The sequence below is a fragment of the Fusarium phalaenopsidis genome, assembly GCF_050370095.1.
Source record: "Fusarium phalaenopsidis strain FUZ10S chromosome Unknown contig_32288, whole genome shotgun sequence".
Lineage (NCBI taxonomy): Eukaryota > Fungi > Ascomycota > Sordariomycetes > Hypocreales > Nectriaceae > Fusarium > Fusarium phalaenopsidis.
In genome coordinates, this window is record NW_028145412.1 from 1,896,415 (window position 1) to 1,912,535 (window position 16,121).

The following is a 16,121-nucleotide window of genomic DNA, read 5'->3' on the forward strand; positions in this document are numbered from 1 at the left end:
TATACGGGTTCTTCACGACATTTGGTTATTCGCATTCACGGCAATCGTCATCACGATCTTTACATTTGCTTGGCTAGTGCAAGGAGGATCAATTGCGTTGCCTCCATGGACTAAAGACCTCAGCCTTCTATCCGAAGAAGACCAGACCAAGTACTCGGCTGTGCTAGTCACTTGCATTTGTGTCTTCTTTGCACTACTGCTCGTCACTTCCTACAGTTTGATAAAATCAGGTAGTGGCCGTGGGTATGGATAAGCGTACCAAAAGTCGGGAGCCTGCCATGTTGCATTTCAAGCCGGTTCGGATACTTATCGTTAGGCAGTCCGACATCGCTCCCAGCATCAGGCCCGGAAGATACCAAAGAACTTGCCCAGCCCAAAAGTACAGTAACATGTGGTGGACGTCGAAAATGCTGAACTCTAGGATTGTCGACAAACTAGTGGAGGCACACCTCAAGAAACCTTACAAAGAGTTGGCCCAACACCACCGTGCTGAGCTGTCAGCCTGAGTGTGGGGGAAACTCTCACTTCATTTGTGGGTGACTAGAGATATGGCCTTCCTCCATGTATCCGCAAAGCTCGTCAGATACCATCGACTACCTCCCTTTGTCAAACAACCTTTGGTTGATGATGGCGACAGCTATCCCTCTTCAGTTGAGTCGCCTTGATCTATTCGCTCCGAAAGTAGAAGGGATAGGGTAAATAATATACCAATGCGACTATCAAGACTCAGGGTTATCTCATCTTCTGAATGTCTCTTCTTGGGCACGTTGGTGAGCAAGAATGTTATGCCTAGGGCGCTCTCAAAAGCGGTGAGAAAGAGAACAGTGTGCATCTTGTTTCCTATTCTGAATTGGACCTCATGTGATAAGGTATCGTGCTGTTCCTATATCTCTTTCCTATCAAGCTTGCCAATCAATGTACCACCGTCAAGAATGCTACCAAACATGGCTGCCTCAAACAGGTAGTTTACCTGCCAGGCGTGATGGTTTGCATGAGCAATCACCCATACCATCTCTAACACAGGCCCTCGGGAGAATAGTTTGGCCATGCAAAGCCTTGAGCCCTCGACAAACTTCTTCTCCTGCTCTTCGTCAACCTTGCCTCCTCTAACATACTCGAGTGGGCCTGTAACAAGGAACCACCAGAGGTCTCGAAGTAACGGCTCTTGTTGGTTGGTGTCAAGGAAGTGCTCCACATGATTGCATGTGTCATCGCCGTTGCATGCAAACTTGGGGTCCAGAGGCCTGCTGAAACCTGTTGTGTAGTATTCCTTGTCAAAGACCTCGTCGAAATCCGCCTCCAACTGGGGTCGAGCAGGTGCCTTGCGGGCTTTGGGCCAGCCAAGAAGCGCTCGCCGGAAAAAGAAATGCCGATCGTTTTGAATGTGCCATGTGTACAGCGCAGCACACATTCTAGCCACAGGTTCATGCCACCTCTGAGTCAACATCCTAGCTCCAACCGCAGCGTAGGCATCGTAAACTCTTCGCAGAACGTCTTCGCTCACGATGCCTGTGTCTGTCACGTCTGCGACATTCAGGAACGAGTTCATGACCTCCGAGTTGACAAGGTCGCATCCCACGTCGACGACATCGGTACCTGGCGAGCTAAAGACCAGGTCCGCCATAACGGCACCGGCATCGAAACCCCGCGCTATGGCCTCGGCGGCCATTCCGAGGAGGCTACTCTCGGAAAGGGAGATGATCTGTGCCGAGCGTCGGTCGAGGCGTGCTGACTGGGTTGTCAAGCGCGCCTTGTGCCTCGTCTCGAGTGCAATTTTGCCTTGGATGTATCTCATGCCCACGCGGACGGCGTCTCGTCTCTCACGTCCGCCCATGGTGCCCAAGGCATGCGGGTCTGCAAGGCCTTTCTGATACATCTGTTCAAGAGAGGGAAAGACATAGTTGTAGCCATGTTCGTAGTAAAAAGCCATGTCAGTCACGTAGTTGGAGAACATGGTTGACGGATCAGCAGCACCCATGAGCAGGCTAGCGATGCCACAGCCAAACAGGGCATTGTTCGTCTTCATGGCTTCAGGCCAGTTCTCTGCCCCAAACAGCTTCAAGGTTTCCTCCGAAGCCTTGCTCAGGCCAGTCCCCTTTGGTGGCAGAATGTTTCCGGCCCCATGCTGATCTTCTTTCCAGCGCTGAAGATCGGGAGACAACTGGAGGTGGACCACCGAGGGCTCTGGTCCTGAAGTGGACAATGATCCTTCTTTGTCCAGGGTTGAGTCTTCTGAAGTTTGTTCGACATCGGCAAAGACTCGGGCAACCAAGTCGACAGCCTGATGCGACAGGGCTTCCAGGTCAGCCACCTTGCCGTCACCGACAAGACATCTCGCTTCCGAGTAACCGGCGTGAACGGGGTGTCTTGGCTTACGGCCTAGCAGCCTCCCGAGACGGCTTCGGAAGCCCTTGCCCCAGAAATACAGGGGAATGCCTGCCGGTTCTTCTGGAAAAGACTGTTTCTTGGGGGATTTGACTTTGATGTTTAGCCCTTTGAGGGAAAACTGGCCCCAGTAACCTTGCCGAGGCCGGGATGGACAGCAGGGGACGGTCATTTCGATCGACGGCGTGAAAGTTTATGGGTAGTGAATTGCTACGACGGGAGTCCGAGCGTTGGATCCTCCCTGCTCTTTATATCATCAGGGTCATGACATTATGCTCTCTCAAATGCGCTGTTAAACAGAGCATTTGTTGGCAGCTCCGCAGTTGCCGACGCAGGTCAGTACGCGGCCACTCTGCAAGATCATGGTCTCCATGCACCAACAACCCCGAACTTGATACCACATTTGATGCTATGTCGACAGACCAGTTCTTTGGCATTGCCTATCACTTCTGTCTTGGGCTTGAGTTTGCTTGCCGAGCCTCGTCGCACTCCACGCTGGTCCGGGGCCGGGGCCAATCACGCTCTACCTGTCAACGCTTCCGTGACCGGGTAACCTGAATAGCGTCCTGTTGATGGTTCTATCTCGGCCAAGAACATGCCGTCTTGTCCCAGTGACAGACCCACGATGGCCGAGGCTAGGCTGGGATGTGGCTCCTGGGCCAGGCCCCCTAGATAGTGTTGCGACGTCGTCAGTTTTGCGCGATATCATGAACCAGCCTTGCCACTGGAAGAGTAAACGAGAAATCCTTGAGCTGTAAGCGAAAACTAGGACCCGGGAGATTGGCTCAGTGCGGTGCAGTAAGTAGAAAGTGGCTGCTGTCGTCCAGATCCAGACCTAGATCCAGACCACTACTAGACTTACAGCCTCTCGGAGCTGGACAAAGACGGATCAACTCTATCGGCGAAACAAAAGTCAGGATAAGGTCATATCAGGGTTCAACACACCGCGACTTAGGATCAAAACCAGGTCACGGAATACAGACTTGGAATGGAAACGATCACCACAGACTAACCTGGCGATAAGCGAGAAATGGCCTAACTCACTTTCGGTAGAACAGAAACGAACACGTCACGAGGTCCACAGCCCAAGCGAGAGGAGCCAGAAATGCACTCAGGCAGGCACTTAAAGTGGCCTGGTATCGCCACTTGGCCTACTTGAGCCTGCTGGTCCGGATGCGTTTATACCTCGTCTGAGCGGTGAGAGGCCATCGAGATTGAGCCTATCTGCACCCTTACACAGACCATCTCTTATACAATGATCCCAAACGCTTAGCCAAGCATTCCTTGGTCAAATCAAATCAGTTGTCAAATGACAAAGTGCTGACACTTGAGCTCGGGTAAATGTTGGGCGAGCCTGCAAGCTTGGCGCCTCTCCCGAGACACAGCTGCCATCTCCAACTGCCGACAGGCATGTTCGCCGATATGGGTCCTCAGCGCCGGGTCTCGCACTCAGTAGGGCAGTCATAAGCGAAGCTAAAGAACTCAGCGCCGTACGGGGCATTCCAAATCATGCAATCTCTGTCGCAGATCCTCCCTTGTCAAGTCTGACCCTGGCATAGCTTGGGACATGGGGCATGATCCTCTCTGCATGCCCCGTCGTATCCCAGATCAGAAGAAGGGGAGGAATACAAGTGCCGCTCCAATCTTCAGAGCAGCAGACAAAAACATCCAACTGCCGCCCTTCGCCATCCAACACTTTGAACTTTTGAAGTTCATGCACAAGCAGAGCTAGACCTGCATTAACACTATGCAGCATCGGCCAAGATGCCGTCTCTCGAAGGCCTATCTTTAGTTCCCTATCGCTCGCTCGATCCATCCGGGACTGAGGTCCGGCTGCTTGAGCTGCATCCGGCTTCGACTGGCAACATCAATGAGCGCCTTGTATGTCGCCTGGTACATGAACGACTTAGCGACTCCTCCGACTTTATTGGCCTTTCCTCGCTCTTCGGTGACATCAATGTCACCGAGGCCATCCAAGTGAATGGGACCAGGGTCGTCTTGCCCGCCAACGTCGCCCAGGCACTACGTTACGTCCGAGCCGTTTTCCTGGCCCCTTCACCACCAACTCCATGTTCCTCTTCATCAGATCTTCGAGAGGAGAAAAGATACGAAGCACCTCTTCCACCTCCACCTCCACCCAAGAAGGCTCCAAGCTGGCTTCGATCTCTCTTCAGGGGTGTTCGCAGCGCATTTGCCGAGCCCTCAAAAGGGGCTAGGCCACCTCTGCGCATATGGCTTGACACTTTGTGCATCAACAGAAGAGATACACGTGAGGAAGCAGAGCGACGATCTCATATGGCGCGAGCTTACCGACATGCCAAGATGGTGGTTGGATGGCTTGGACCCAAAGACTCTACTTCAGATCTCGCCATCGAGATCATCCGAGCATGGGATAAGTGCATGCCCCTCACTTTTGGCGAGCCAGGTGACCGTGAGCTTCACCCAGAAAACTACGCCCCTACACTACAATGGATGGGCCCTGTTGCGCACCTGAGTGATATCCCAGAGGGTATTACCGACCCGCGCGAGGTGCCCAGCTACAAGGCCATTTCAGAGTTTCTCAACCGGCCATACTTCCGGAACACATGGATGCTGGACGATATGACCATGGCGAGATTCCCAGCTTTCCTATTAGGCGACGACATTGTGTCATGGATGCAGATATTACGGCTCAACCGCGTCAACGAAGACATTAAGGATCATGGAGCTGACATGTTCCCTGATCATTTACGGCATTTGCTAGAGTACATGCCGCTTGGAAGTGTATACACCTTCCTAAAGGAGTTTGATATGCGACAGAGGGAGGAAGGGATTGTCCCAATGATGATCACCGCCACGAGTTCGGTGAGGAGTTCAGAATCGATATCCGCTTTGCGAGGAGCGCAAAGATAGTAGCTTGGAGAAGTTTGGGCGCAATTACTGTTTAGCAGGCAATAGGTGCTTTGGAGAAGTTGGTTGTAGCATACATCAAGTCAATACCCACACTGTTTTCATTTTGTACAAACCTCAAATCTCCTTTGCCTGGTGTCGTGTGAACAAACCTACATGATGCTAGTGATATCTCAGGAGTAAGCTAGTAGTAAAGGCAAGAGTATGCTAGCTCAAGCCATCAACGCTTAATCCACATGTTCTTCTCTCTCCCCCCCTCTCTCTCTCACCCCTCAACTTTTCGATGCTTGTGGCAAAATGAAAGCATGCTCTGATACCCATTAACATTTTACAAGTTGCTCTGAGCTATTTACATTCCCTCAAGCTGCCGTGAACATCTCACGATAATTGCTGAACAACCATGGTCGTCCAGTATAGTAGCTAGTACGCAGGCTTGTTGGAACACTATTCATTCACATCGAGGGATATTTATTTATGTTCAGGCGTGATTTATTTGTGCTTTTTTCTTTCTCCAGCTCATTGCAATTGTCAGTGCCGTAATACTGTCGCTGCGGTAAAGACCCCCAGCTCTCTGGCATCGACTCCTCTCCTTTTCCCGCGTTCTGAACGGCAGGCCAGGATATTTAAAATCTCTGGAGGCGAGTAAGTCTAGAGAATTTCTCTCATACTTAGACCGTCATCGGTCTTCTGGCTCAGTTATCCCATCAAGGGCGGGGTTTCAACTACATCAAAAAACACAATATCAAATTAGACCATCATCGACGAGTGTTTGTCTTGCTTGACTCCATACTGGAGGCTTCAGCAATAAACCACTTCATCACAGTTACATTCTGCATTTTCTATGCCTAGTGAGACTCAAAGCCGTAGATTGATAATCCACTCAGAGTCGGATAGATGTTATGCAGTCTTATCGACGAGGAAGTGGTTTCGATTTGCCTGGCGGAGCAAAGCGAGTGCGCACTTAACACGCCTGCATCGGGTATTCTTGTTTCCCAATGACGTCTCCGTCAGACACAATATAAAAGAACACGATAGTAAACACATCGATCGGAGAACATGAAGAAGAAGTGTTAGTTTCAACTAGATCATGCGCATCTGTGCATTAAATGAAGGACTCATACAAGATTCAGATCAGGTTGTCTTACACTTCTGAAAATAGCATCACTTTGAACATGTCTAAAGGTAGGCTCAGAAGGGAAACAATTGTCTAAACGTCAATTCTCCTTGCTAGAGCAATGACACCAACTCTAGTTTGACTGCAGAGTTTCAGTAACGAAGACTATAATATTCAAGACTCAGACAAAGTGTGTGCAACACTAGCCTCCAGAAAACCCCCTGGGACTGAACTTTTATAGCCGGTAAACCCGAACCTGGGACGGAGAAACCATGGGGATATTTTAAAGGTCCTCACTCAAAAACAGCCCGAGACATCATTAGTGAGTGGTATGACTGGTAACTTTAATCTCATAATATGCATTCGAGCTCCCTCCGGAGCAGTCGCTCTAAGTTATGTACAAAACTGCCCTCTACCATATGCTAAAGATACAAAAAACACAACAGGCATTAAAACATTACATATGTGGTCAACAGAACCTAGTCTTGCCCGCTTTTCTTAGCCCTTGTGATCGAAACGCCAGCGTTTGCTATTCTCCTTGACGAACCACCGAGTTATAAAAGCGCCCTCCTCGACCCATTCTGCCCACTCTCGGCCATGCATCTCTTCCACGCCTTGCAAAAATGACACGAAGTCAAAGTTTTGTACCGAGTTGAGCTCGTGAGGATCAGATGTGAGGTTGCTTAATCGCCACTCGACGTTCTCGATGACAGGCACGACGAGATGTCGTTCGGGATAACGGGCGTCACGGACGGTGAGCATGGCTCGGCCTGGGTTGGTGACAGTGAATTGCCATTGCCCTTGGCCAGTACGATCATTGACCACATTCAGTTCCCGCAAAAGAGACTGCCCTTCGTAGTTGCGGATGAGATCCGCGGCAGCTTTTTGGCTCTCTTCGCTCAAGGATCCAGTTTCAAGAAGCATATCGAGGATCGTAGGTAGAACTTGAGAGGATTGGACAGCGCCGTGTGAGTCGAAAGCTGGTAGTTGAGGGTGGGAGAGAACCAGAGGAACGTGATCAACACCGATATTAGGGTTGTAGTATGGGGAGGCAAAGTTGTTTTCGGGGAGGGAGACACCGTGATCTCCGAGGAACATGACCAACGTTTCGTTGGCAACTCCTTGTTCGTCAAGTAGGTTGAGGATCTTGCGGATCCATCTGTCGTCGTAGCCCTCCGTGTTGATATAACGGGACATCATGTCAAGGCCCTTGGCCATTTGGGTGTACTTTTCGGTTGCTGGCAAGTGGAAGCGGTGGTGGCTGGTGCTCGTGAGGTGAGTAAGAAAGACTCGGTCGTTTGTTTTGCCGGCGTCGACAAAAATATCGCGGATGTAGTCTTCAAGGGGGTCCTCCTCGAAAGCGAATTCGTTGATGTTGGGAAGCGTGACAGGGCCATGCTTTGCAGCCGGGCTTCGAAGGTACTCTCGGCCGATGGTATGTTCTTTGGGGAAGCCCATAGCGGCCATCAGGCTGTTTTGGTTATCATAATCGAGGGTGGCGGCCTGGAAATAATAAGACTTCCAGCTCGATTCCTTGTCATTCGGCTCCGTCTTTGAGTCTCCCGCCTTGTTCAGGGCCTCAAAAACATGAGGAAGACAGGGCTGATAGATATGATGGCTGTATTCAAGGTTGAAGTCACCAACCAGAGGCGCCACGCCGCAAACTGTACCAACCATGCTCTTGAGTGTGTATGTTCCAGCAGTGTGAGCATTGGTGAAGCGAATTCCACCACGTTTCTTTTTCTCTTCGTGTTCAAATCCGTCGTCATAGTCACCCGTGATGAAGTTGGCAGTCGGCGTGAGACTGGCCATCTTGTCCTGAACCTCTAGAGGGAGTTTGCCATCTGGCCATGTGTCGGCGAACCGGTTCCAAATCAAGCCATCCTTCTTGATGGGGAAAACATCGCTTCTGGTACTCTCCAACAGGATGATCACAACGTGTCGAATCGAGATGTCCTTCAGCTTTCCCCGTAGCTCTTTCAGTAAGGGCTCATCGAGATTCGATATCTTGAGCGGGTCGGCAGCTGCGCTATAGTGCGTCTCGTCGGTATACCAATCTTCGAAACCGGCAAGTGGCGAGTCCTTTGGCATCCAGGGGCACGGTGATGACTTGATAAGGGCTGTTCGTGTGTCCCAGCTGCGCTGGATGCCGTTTCCATAGTAAGAGGGTAGGTCGTCCAGGAATGGTGATGTCGATGCAAAGTCGACAAAGGGCAAAAGACCGCTGGTCCATGACAGGAAAATCAGGGAAGAATCTTTGGGTCTCAAGAATGAGAGAATGAAAAGAGCTGTGAGGAGAATGGAGACGACGATGTACGGCAAGGCGCGCCAGAGGCACTTGGTTCTCAGCGGGGGTCGTGAAAGTGATGATGACTTGGGCTTCTCGCTGTATTTAACGCTTACTCCGGAGCTCTTCTCGTCGTCGTCCTTGGTGTAGCGGTGACCGTTGTGTTGAGGAAGTTGATAGTAGCCACCTTGAACGCGACTCAGTTTCCGTCCAATGCAGGAGAATGGCCAGTTGACAATGTCGGCTCCCCATCCAAAGAGCCCATAGCAGGCACCTTGAAGTACCGCGCTCGCAAAAATGGCAAGGGCCACAACCACAATAAAGGTCATGAGCCCTGAGAGAAGAACAGTCCTCGCCGCCGGGTCAGCAACAAAGCCGATGTTGCGCCAGTGAATCTCGGATCCTGCGACAAGGTAAAATGAGACGGACACGATGCCGAGTGAAACATTGTAGGATATTAAAACGGTGGTAAGAGCTGAAATGAGTATTCGTAGCCTGCCCGGTGAGCTGGGTGTCCAGTGGCTAAGCAGAAGCCTGATGAGGAGTAGTAGTAATATGTCTTGAGTGAAGAAGGAAAAGAAGAAGAGCACCATGCGCTTTGGAGCCACTGAAAAGCGATGGTTGTGGAGATGTGCGCCCTTGGCACCGCAGACAGCCAAGACGGCAAGGGCAAAGACAAACCTCCGGTTGGCGAGGCGTGAGACAAGAAGCCCGATCCATCCTGGTTTTCGATTCATCTTGGCTGGACGGAACCCTTCGAGACAAGTCGATTGGTCGCGTGAGGGGAATTCCAGGACGGGAAACGGGGGAAAGAAGAGAGGACTGGGCGCTCGACGATGATAAATATCTCTCAACCCCAGAGCCTGGTTTCGCGCCAGGCGTTGGCGGTGCCGCGTTAGGCCTTTCTGGAGAAGCGATTAGGGGTCATTCTAGGCTCTGATCGCCTGCCTGGGGCCTGTTGGCCGACTGCACGCGTTAAGGGGGCCCAGGTCCAGTCCAGTTCATTTGGCAGATTCTCCGCTCAACACTCCGCTAGCCAATATGCCGTGCGCCAGCATGAAACGAGAGGACCCGATCCAACGCCACTTAAGGGTCCTAACCAGTCGCGGCTGGTCGTGCCGAAAGAGCCCTACAAGCATCAACAACGGTGGCAGATTGGAATCATCAGTGGACCACTCACCCAGTTTCCCCTATTGGATCTCGCGTAACAGCTCATCAACCTGTGTTGCCCAAGCAGTTCCAGGTGGTACGGCTGCGCCACTGAGGAAGCACAAAAGACCCATTTTCGTTTACCGTATCGACTCATGAGATGGAAAAGGGGTCCGTGGGTCTCGACGTCCTTGCAAATCCCAATCGCTAACCGGTTAAGGACCCAAGACACGAGACAGTGCGCGTTGCTTGATTGGACCGGCGGTTGCATCATGAGCGGAATCTAGCCGTGAATGGTCAAGGCTGGTCTGTCTAGCAGGGGCAGCGTGGGGTCTAGACTCTGCCAAGCCTCTGAACAAGGTCTCTCCCCGGCTCAGTGACATTCAAGGCCCTGATCTGCAAGGGGCGGCACGAGCTCGAATGAGGGGATATTTCGGGCAAGATGAGCATCCAGTCTGAGCTTCTTTCTGTGAGACGGTCGGTAGTTCAGCTCTGCTGCACGTCGCTCCCCGTGAGATGCTTGCGGAGCGATGGCTGCTTACCCACCGTTGAAGAAATCAGTGTCTGAAACATGGTGACAGCCCTATCCTGGGATGGCAACGTGCCGGAAAAACAGCCGAACAAACAGAAAAGCTAATGGCCGAGGCCCTGAGTCAAGAACAAGGGCCCATCCTTCGGGCAAGGCCTAGCGGGCTTCTTCTGTTGGTTCTACCCCCAACTTTCTCTCAACAGACAGGAGCACGTGCCCGTGGCGTTCCCTCTTAGGGCCCAAGATGCACGCGTGAGGCCGCCGAGGAAATGTTGTATGCACAAGCCGGGCGAATGATGCAACCCCCGCGAGAAGCCATTGGACCACCACCTCGAGCGCCTGCACGCGAGCGGCCGATATTGGCTTGACACCTTCCTTGATTAGACACTCGGTGTCTAGACCATGCATCGATTTGGGGGAGGGCACTTCTGATGATAGATGTCTAGAGTTACGTTTGAAGCGACGCGACTGGCTATGCCGTATCGAGACTTACCACGACCGATCTAGACCAGATATACGAGCCACCCATCATTACAAAAATGCACAGCCCGCATCGCATAGCCTTTATCCTGTGCAGGCATCGGTCCACCCTAGTTAGCCGTGATGCCGTTCTACCGAGGCAGATTGTCCAACACGAAAGCCAACCAGCTGTGCAACAGCGCTGCATCTGGGCGCATGACAGCGGGGGGCGCATTGTACTTCTCAAGCAAGCACAGCCGCGGTAATATCATACTTCGTGAGAGGCACAAGACGCGTCCCAGAATGGATAGCTGAGCAAAGTGTGTGTCCCATCTTTCAACAGCAAAATCAGGCGCATCTCACCAATGTCTTATCCCAGTAATACTGAGAGGGTATTGAGAGCGACATGACAGCTGTGCACGGTAGTGCTACGGTGAGATCAAAGCGGCTTTCACCTCGGCCCACAGACCTTTCAGCTTGGGCTACAGGCCGTATGATACGATGGAGTCTGTCCAATGGCTTCATCACCATCGTGATGTTTGAGGCGCAGGGAAACTTTCCTTCTGAAACTCATTTGACTCAAGTACGATGTGTCAAACGAGCGTCCCTGCGTTAGTTTCTTCTGCGCGGCGGCTCCTCGGCAACCAAGACTAAGAAACTTGGGGAGGCTTACGCATTCTTTTTCACTCTGCTTTCAAAATACGAGTTTCCTCTGAAAAATGTCCATTTATAGCTTCTTAGGACGTTGCTTGCCTAAAGTCAATTCAACGGACGCGTCATGTCCCAGATGAGTGGAAATCCATGTGCTTCTTGAATGTACTGACTGGGCTGGGTTGTGAACATGCCAGTTTCACGGGGTGAGATGTAGAATGAATACAACATGTCAGTTCTCTCATGTTTACATGCTGAACAGTGCCTCAACGACAGAGCCGAACAGGCACAAGGCCCTCTCGCAACAAGCTTTCTGTGAAGCAGGTTGATCGACTCAAACCAGTTTGGGGTTGACTTGAATGTGTCGAGGGCAGTTTGATGGATTGTTTCGCCTCGTTTTGTAATCATTTTTAGAAGCCCTCATACATGCCAGGGCATCTCAGTCGGCCTACTTTCTCGTGTGTGGATGTGTTGGTTGGTTAACTGCACTCACTCACTCAGGGCTCATTATCGAGGGCCAAAGCTTCAGTCACAGTTTCTCACCTTCCCTTCAGTGCAATCTCAAGGTTTACATCCCCTCTGGTAGTCTCTAACTGTGTTTTGCCCACCAAACAACACCCCTAATTCATCCCCCCCTCAGTAAGCACACCTAAGGTTGTCAGAGTGTTGGAAATGTTAGGTTCGTCAAGGGCAACTTCATGAACGCCACAACATTCAATAAGTCTAAAGTACCACAATTCGAGGTTTTGGCGACATATGGAACCCAACCGTCGCCTTTACTTTGTCGTGGTGAACATGACAGACACTGATGTTGATGTTGATGTTGTTATGCTGCGGGCAACATCGGCTGGGAAACCGTCTCGTGTCAATGTTGAACCGACCCGTCCGTCCAATCAGAGGTTGAGAGCGTGTGATGATGTAAGCACTCTCTGAGCAAATCAAATCCCTTCTGGCCAAAAAAAGAAAAAAAAAACGAAATGCGGGGGAGTCCAGATCAAGAAAACTCGGGCAGAACAGCCATGGACACGCAATCGAAGAATAAAAGAAAAGTCAAACGGCCTCAAAACCTGTCAAAAGTTCGATATCAAATTGCCTTTCCTTAATAGTCTCTTATCCAGTTCCTACAGGTTTGCTTTAGATCGTAATCTCAAGTGTCTTCAACGTTCAGTTGGTTCCAGGGTAGTTGATGTTGTGCTGTGAGGGGCTTAGGCCGGCCCTGATCAGGGTCAGCAATCTGGGAGATCCCTGTCATCAGGTTTTCGGTGTAAATGAATGAGGGGACGCGCTTTGCTCAATTTGGCACCAATTCCAGCGGGGGATATAAGAATTGACTGTCTCAATTGCATAGCTGCACATAAACACCGCCACCTTCATGTACCAAGCTAGCCGGGAGCTTCGGGTTGCCCGTGACGGCAATGGGGATGTAGATCATACCGATTTTCGTGACTCAAATTGATATAATTTCGTGGGGGGTGAAACAAGGCGATTCATAACTCCTGATAACTGTCAATAATGTCGGTTGAAGACGAGGAAAATAAGGAAATTGCGAACCTGATCGATGGCGACGGCCTCCTCGAGAATGAGGACCTTCTGCGCTACTTCATAGAAGAAGATGAAGTCATCGCCAACCGCCACAGGGTTCTCATCCTGTTACGCTTCTTTGGAGTTATTGGAGAAGAGAGACTGACTGGCGAGGTCGCCCGATCGTTTCCGCCGCCCCCGTACTAATCATCAACTTGCAAGAGACTATGCCTCGTGGCTGCTCGAGGGGATGATGATATGTTCAAGCACCTATTCCGTATGCCACAAGCTCCTATTTCGAGACCTCTGCCGGGTGGTTGAGGATTAATACTTCTGCTCGTGATAGTAAGTGCAGATATCCCTCGGAGCAGAAGCAATGATCCTGCTATGGATCTTCGCGTATGGGGAGCCGCAGAGGAATACTGCTTTTCGCTTCTGTGTCAGCCAAGGAACCGTCTCGAATATCTTCCATGAACTCTCGAACCTCTTCGCCGACTGCATATACGCTTTGTTATGCAGCCAACAAGTCATCTTCTGATCATCGGCTGTGGAGTTATCCCCGAAAATGACTGGCGTTTAATGGCGCCGTTGGAGCTATAGATGGTTGTTATATACCCGCCTATGTGCCCTGGAAGCATCAGAAGAGATATTGGTCCAGGGAAACAATATAATTACAGAATATCCTCGCAGAAGAATCCCCGGAGGGATTCTTCGTATGTGCTTTCAGGGGCGCCGAGGGTTCATCAACGACTCACTGATCCGGGATTGGCAAAGACTGTTGACCTGCGGAATCCCTCAGCACGCTTCTTCATAGCTGATGCCGGGTTTGGCTCTAGTCGAGGCATCCTAATTCCTTCCTGAGGACTAGATACCATCTCAAAGACTGGGAAGCTACTGATCGACGGCCATAGAATAAAAAGGAGATATATAACCTTCGTCACGCCCAGCTTCGGAGTCATCATGGGAGCAGATCTTTGGTCGAGTGAAAAGGAAGTTTAAGATCGTGAGGCAGCGCCGCAGAATATGATATCTGGATCAACAGCGTATTATCCTTGCGGCTTCCTCACCGGCGTCTGTGGGAATTTCATCTTAGGAGACGGCCTCGAGCCCAATGAGCGTGATCTTGATCTGCAGACATACCTGAATCACTTGCTCACGCTCGGGCAGCGATGGAGGCAGCCAAGAGGCGCGCGGATGACTCCGTGCCGGCTCAGACATCCCGGTGGATTACGTACGGCGATCGTGAGAGCGACTTGGCAGAGATATAATGAAGCATTGAGAATAAGAAGAGAAGAAGGAGAAGAGGAAGCTGTTGAGACACGCGGCAGCGGCGAGAGCGAGGAAAGTGAAGGAGGTGAGGAAAGTGAATAGAGTGAGGGGCCGCAGCGAGGCTGAAGGCGGTGAGGGTAATTTGAAGCTGCAATCAGGTCTGTGATAGCCCTATTGAAGTTAGTAATATGGCACCTAAATTGTGGGTCAATTTATATAGGAAAATCCCCTTAGCAGGTATAACACTACATAGCTTCATCTTTAAATCACAGTAACCATATAGCCTTATTCACAGCCTTATTCTGCCGGGCCAACTTGGCTCTCAACCCAGGCCTTCTTCACCTCCACTGGAACCAAGCGCATTCCATATCACCGCATTCCTCACTTCTTTGAACATCGCGATCGCCCTCACGGCATAAGGTACCGTATGCTTCTCCAATAACCTCCAAGCAGTTGCTGACAGCCCTCTCTAGATCCTCTGACCTGGCTGCCCGTGATGTGACGGAAAGGCGCCTCGCAGAATCCTCATGAAGAAGCTCCTTTAACTCCTCCGCTGTGATCGTGCTCTGGCCCTTCGACTCTTCCTTGACGATGATGAAGTCTGTGTGTGATACTCAGAGATAGCGGTACCGTTGCCGCTCTCGCAGGCGTGTGGAAGAAGGAGTTAACCTTATTGCCGGCGTATGAGACGTGCGAGGCGACGCAATAATCGGTTATGAATCCTCCTTCGAGCAGAGAGTCGGGAAGTTGCAAGGAATTAGGAAGTTGACTCTGTGGCTGACTCTGCGGCAGACTATTCAGTCTATTCCCTGCCTCCCTCTTCAATATTAACTTCAATTTCGTCCTCCTCCTCCTCCTCTTCTTCTTCATCATCGTCGGCCATCAGGCATCCGAATCTTGAGCTTCTGCCGCACTTCCTGCGTGCCCTCCCATGCCCGCTCGTCTGTCGCTGCGGTGATAAGACGACCTGCCGGCGGGTCATCTGGAGAAGATCTCCCCATGAATCAAAGGAGATATAAGGACCGATAAGAAGTCCGTCGCTAATGACTTTATTCCTATGATTGAGGACTCCTATCCCTGATCTTCTTGGCGTTAGACCGACTCATATAAAGCCGCCCAGTATCTTCGTCATACTCCGTGCCCGAGAGGTCAGCAGCATCACGAAAAACACGCCAGAATCCCTTTAGATTCCTCAGCTTATTCTTCAACGTCTCATATCCCCCACATATTAGACCCCATCTCTCTTTGAAGCCGGGAATAAAGTCTCTAATATACAGTCGGTATGGCGATGACTTTATTCTATTTACTCCGCTGCCTCGACGAGCCTCTAGGAGCTTCTGGAAGGAAGTATAACGTCTGCTCGTCAGTCCAATGCCAGCCCCGACTATTATGAAGCTGTGACTCGGCCGGCTGCGTGCTTATCGCGAGGGTAGGTAGGCGGATTCTGATTCCTCTTGTGTAGCTGGCAGTGATTGCGGACCTCGTCAGATCGCCGGCGGGTCGTGAGAGCGGCATCTCTTCGATTTAGGTATATTTTCTATGGGAATCGCAGGAATAATACTCTTCTTCTCTCGAAAATTTCGTCTCAAAGCGTTGAAATTGAGCTTCAAATGCGATGTGTTTACCTCCCTCAAGATCTCCGCCGTGATGACATCACTATGACCTCTCTGGCACGTGGGGCAGGGCGGCCAGAGCCATCGCCGGTTGAGGAATAGCTATGAACATGACGGGTAGTTTTGGGTGCAGTTCTGTGGCGCGCTAATTTTATGCGATAGGATGTCCTTCCTGATAACCGGATCAGTCAGAACCCAGTCCCTGATCTGGGCCTTAGGCGGATCAAGGTGAGAATGCGGTGTTGTACTTGAGGG

At 51.0% G+C, this 16,121-nt stretch overlaps 3 protein-coding genes across 3 annotated transcripts; 1 reads left to right on the forward strand and 2 right to left on the reverse strand.

Annotated features, from left to right (window-relative positions):
• Positions 1-883: 883 nt before the first annotated feature.
• Positions 884-2,557, reverse strand: LRP88_04203 (uncharacterized protein; the record flags this gene model as incomplete). The annotated part of the gene is made up of 1 exon (XM_083240780.1): positions 884-2,557. The coding sequence occupies one exon, from the start codon at positions 2,555-2,557 to the stop codon at positions 884-886; it is 1,674 nt and encodes a 557-aa protein (XP_083104070.1).
• Positions 2,558-4,149: 1,592 nt separating this feature from the next.
• Positions 4,150-5,277, forward strand: LRP88_04204 (uncharacterized protein; the record flags this gene model as incomplete). Its single annotated transcript, XM_083240781.1, has 1 exon — positions 4,150-5,277. The coding sequence occupies one exon, from the start codon at positions 4,150-4,152 to the stop codon at positions 5,275-5,277; it is 1,128 nt and encodes a 375-aa protein (XP_083104071.1).
• A 1,609-nt stretch (positions 5,278-6,886) lies between these two features.
• Positions 6,887-9,412, reverse strand: LRP88_04205 (alkaline-phosphatase-like protein; the record flags this gene model as incomplete). The annotated part of the gene is made up of 1 exon (XM_083240782.1): positions 6,887-9,412. The coding sequence occupies one exon, from the start codon at positions 9,410-9,412 to the stop codon at positions 6,887-6,889; it is 2,526 nt and encodes an 841-aa protein (XP_083104072.1).
• Positions 9,413-16,121: the final 6,709 nt, after the last annotated feature.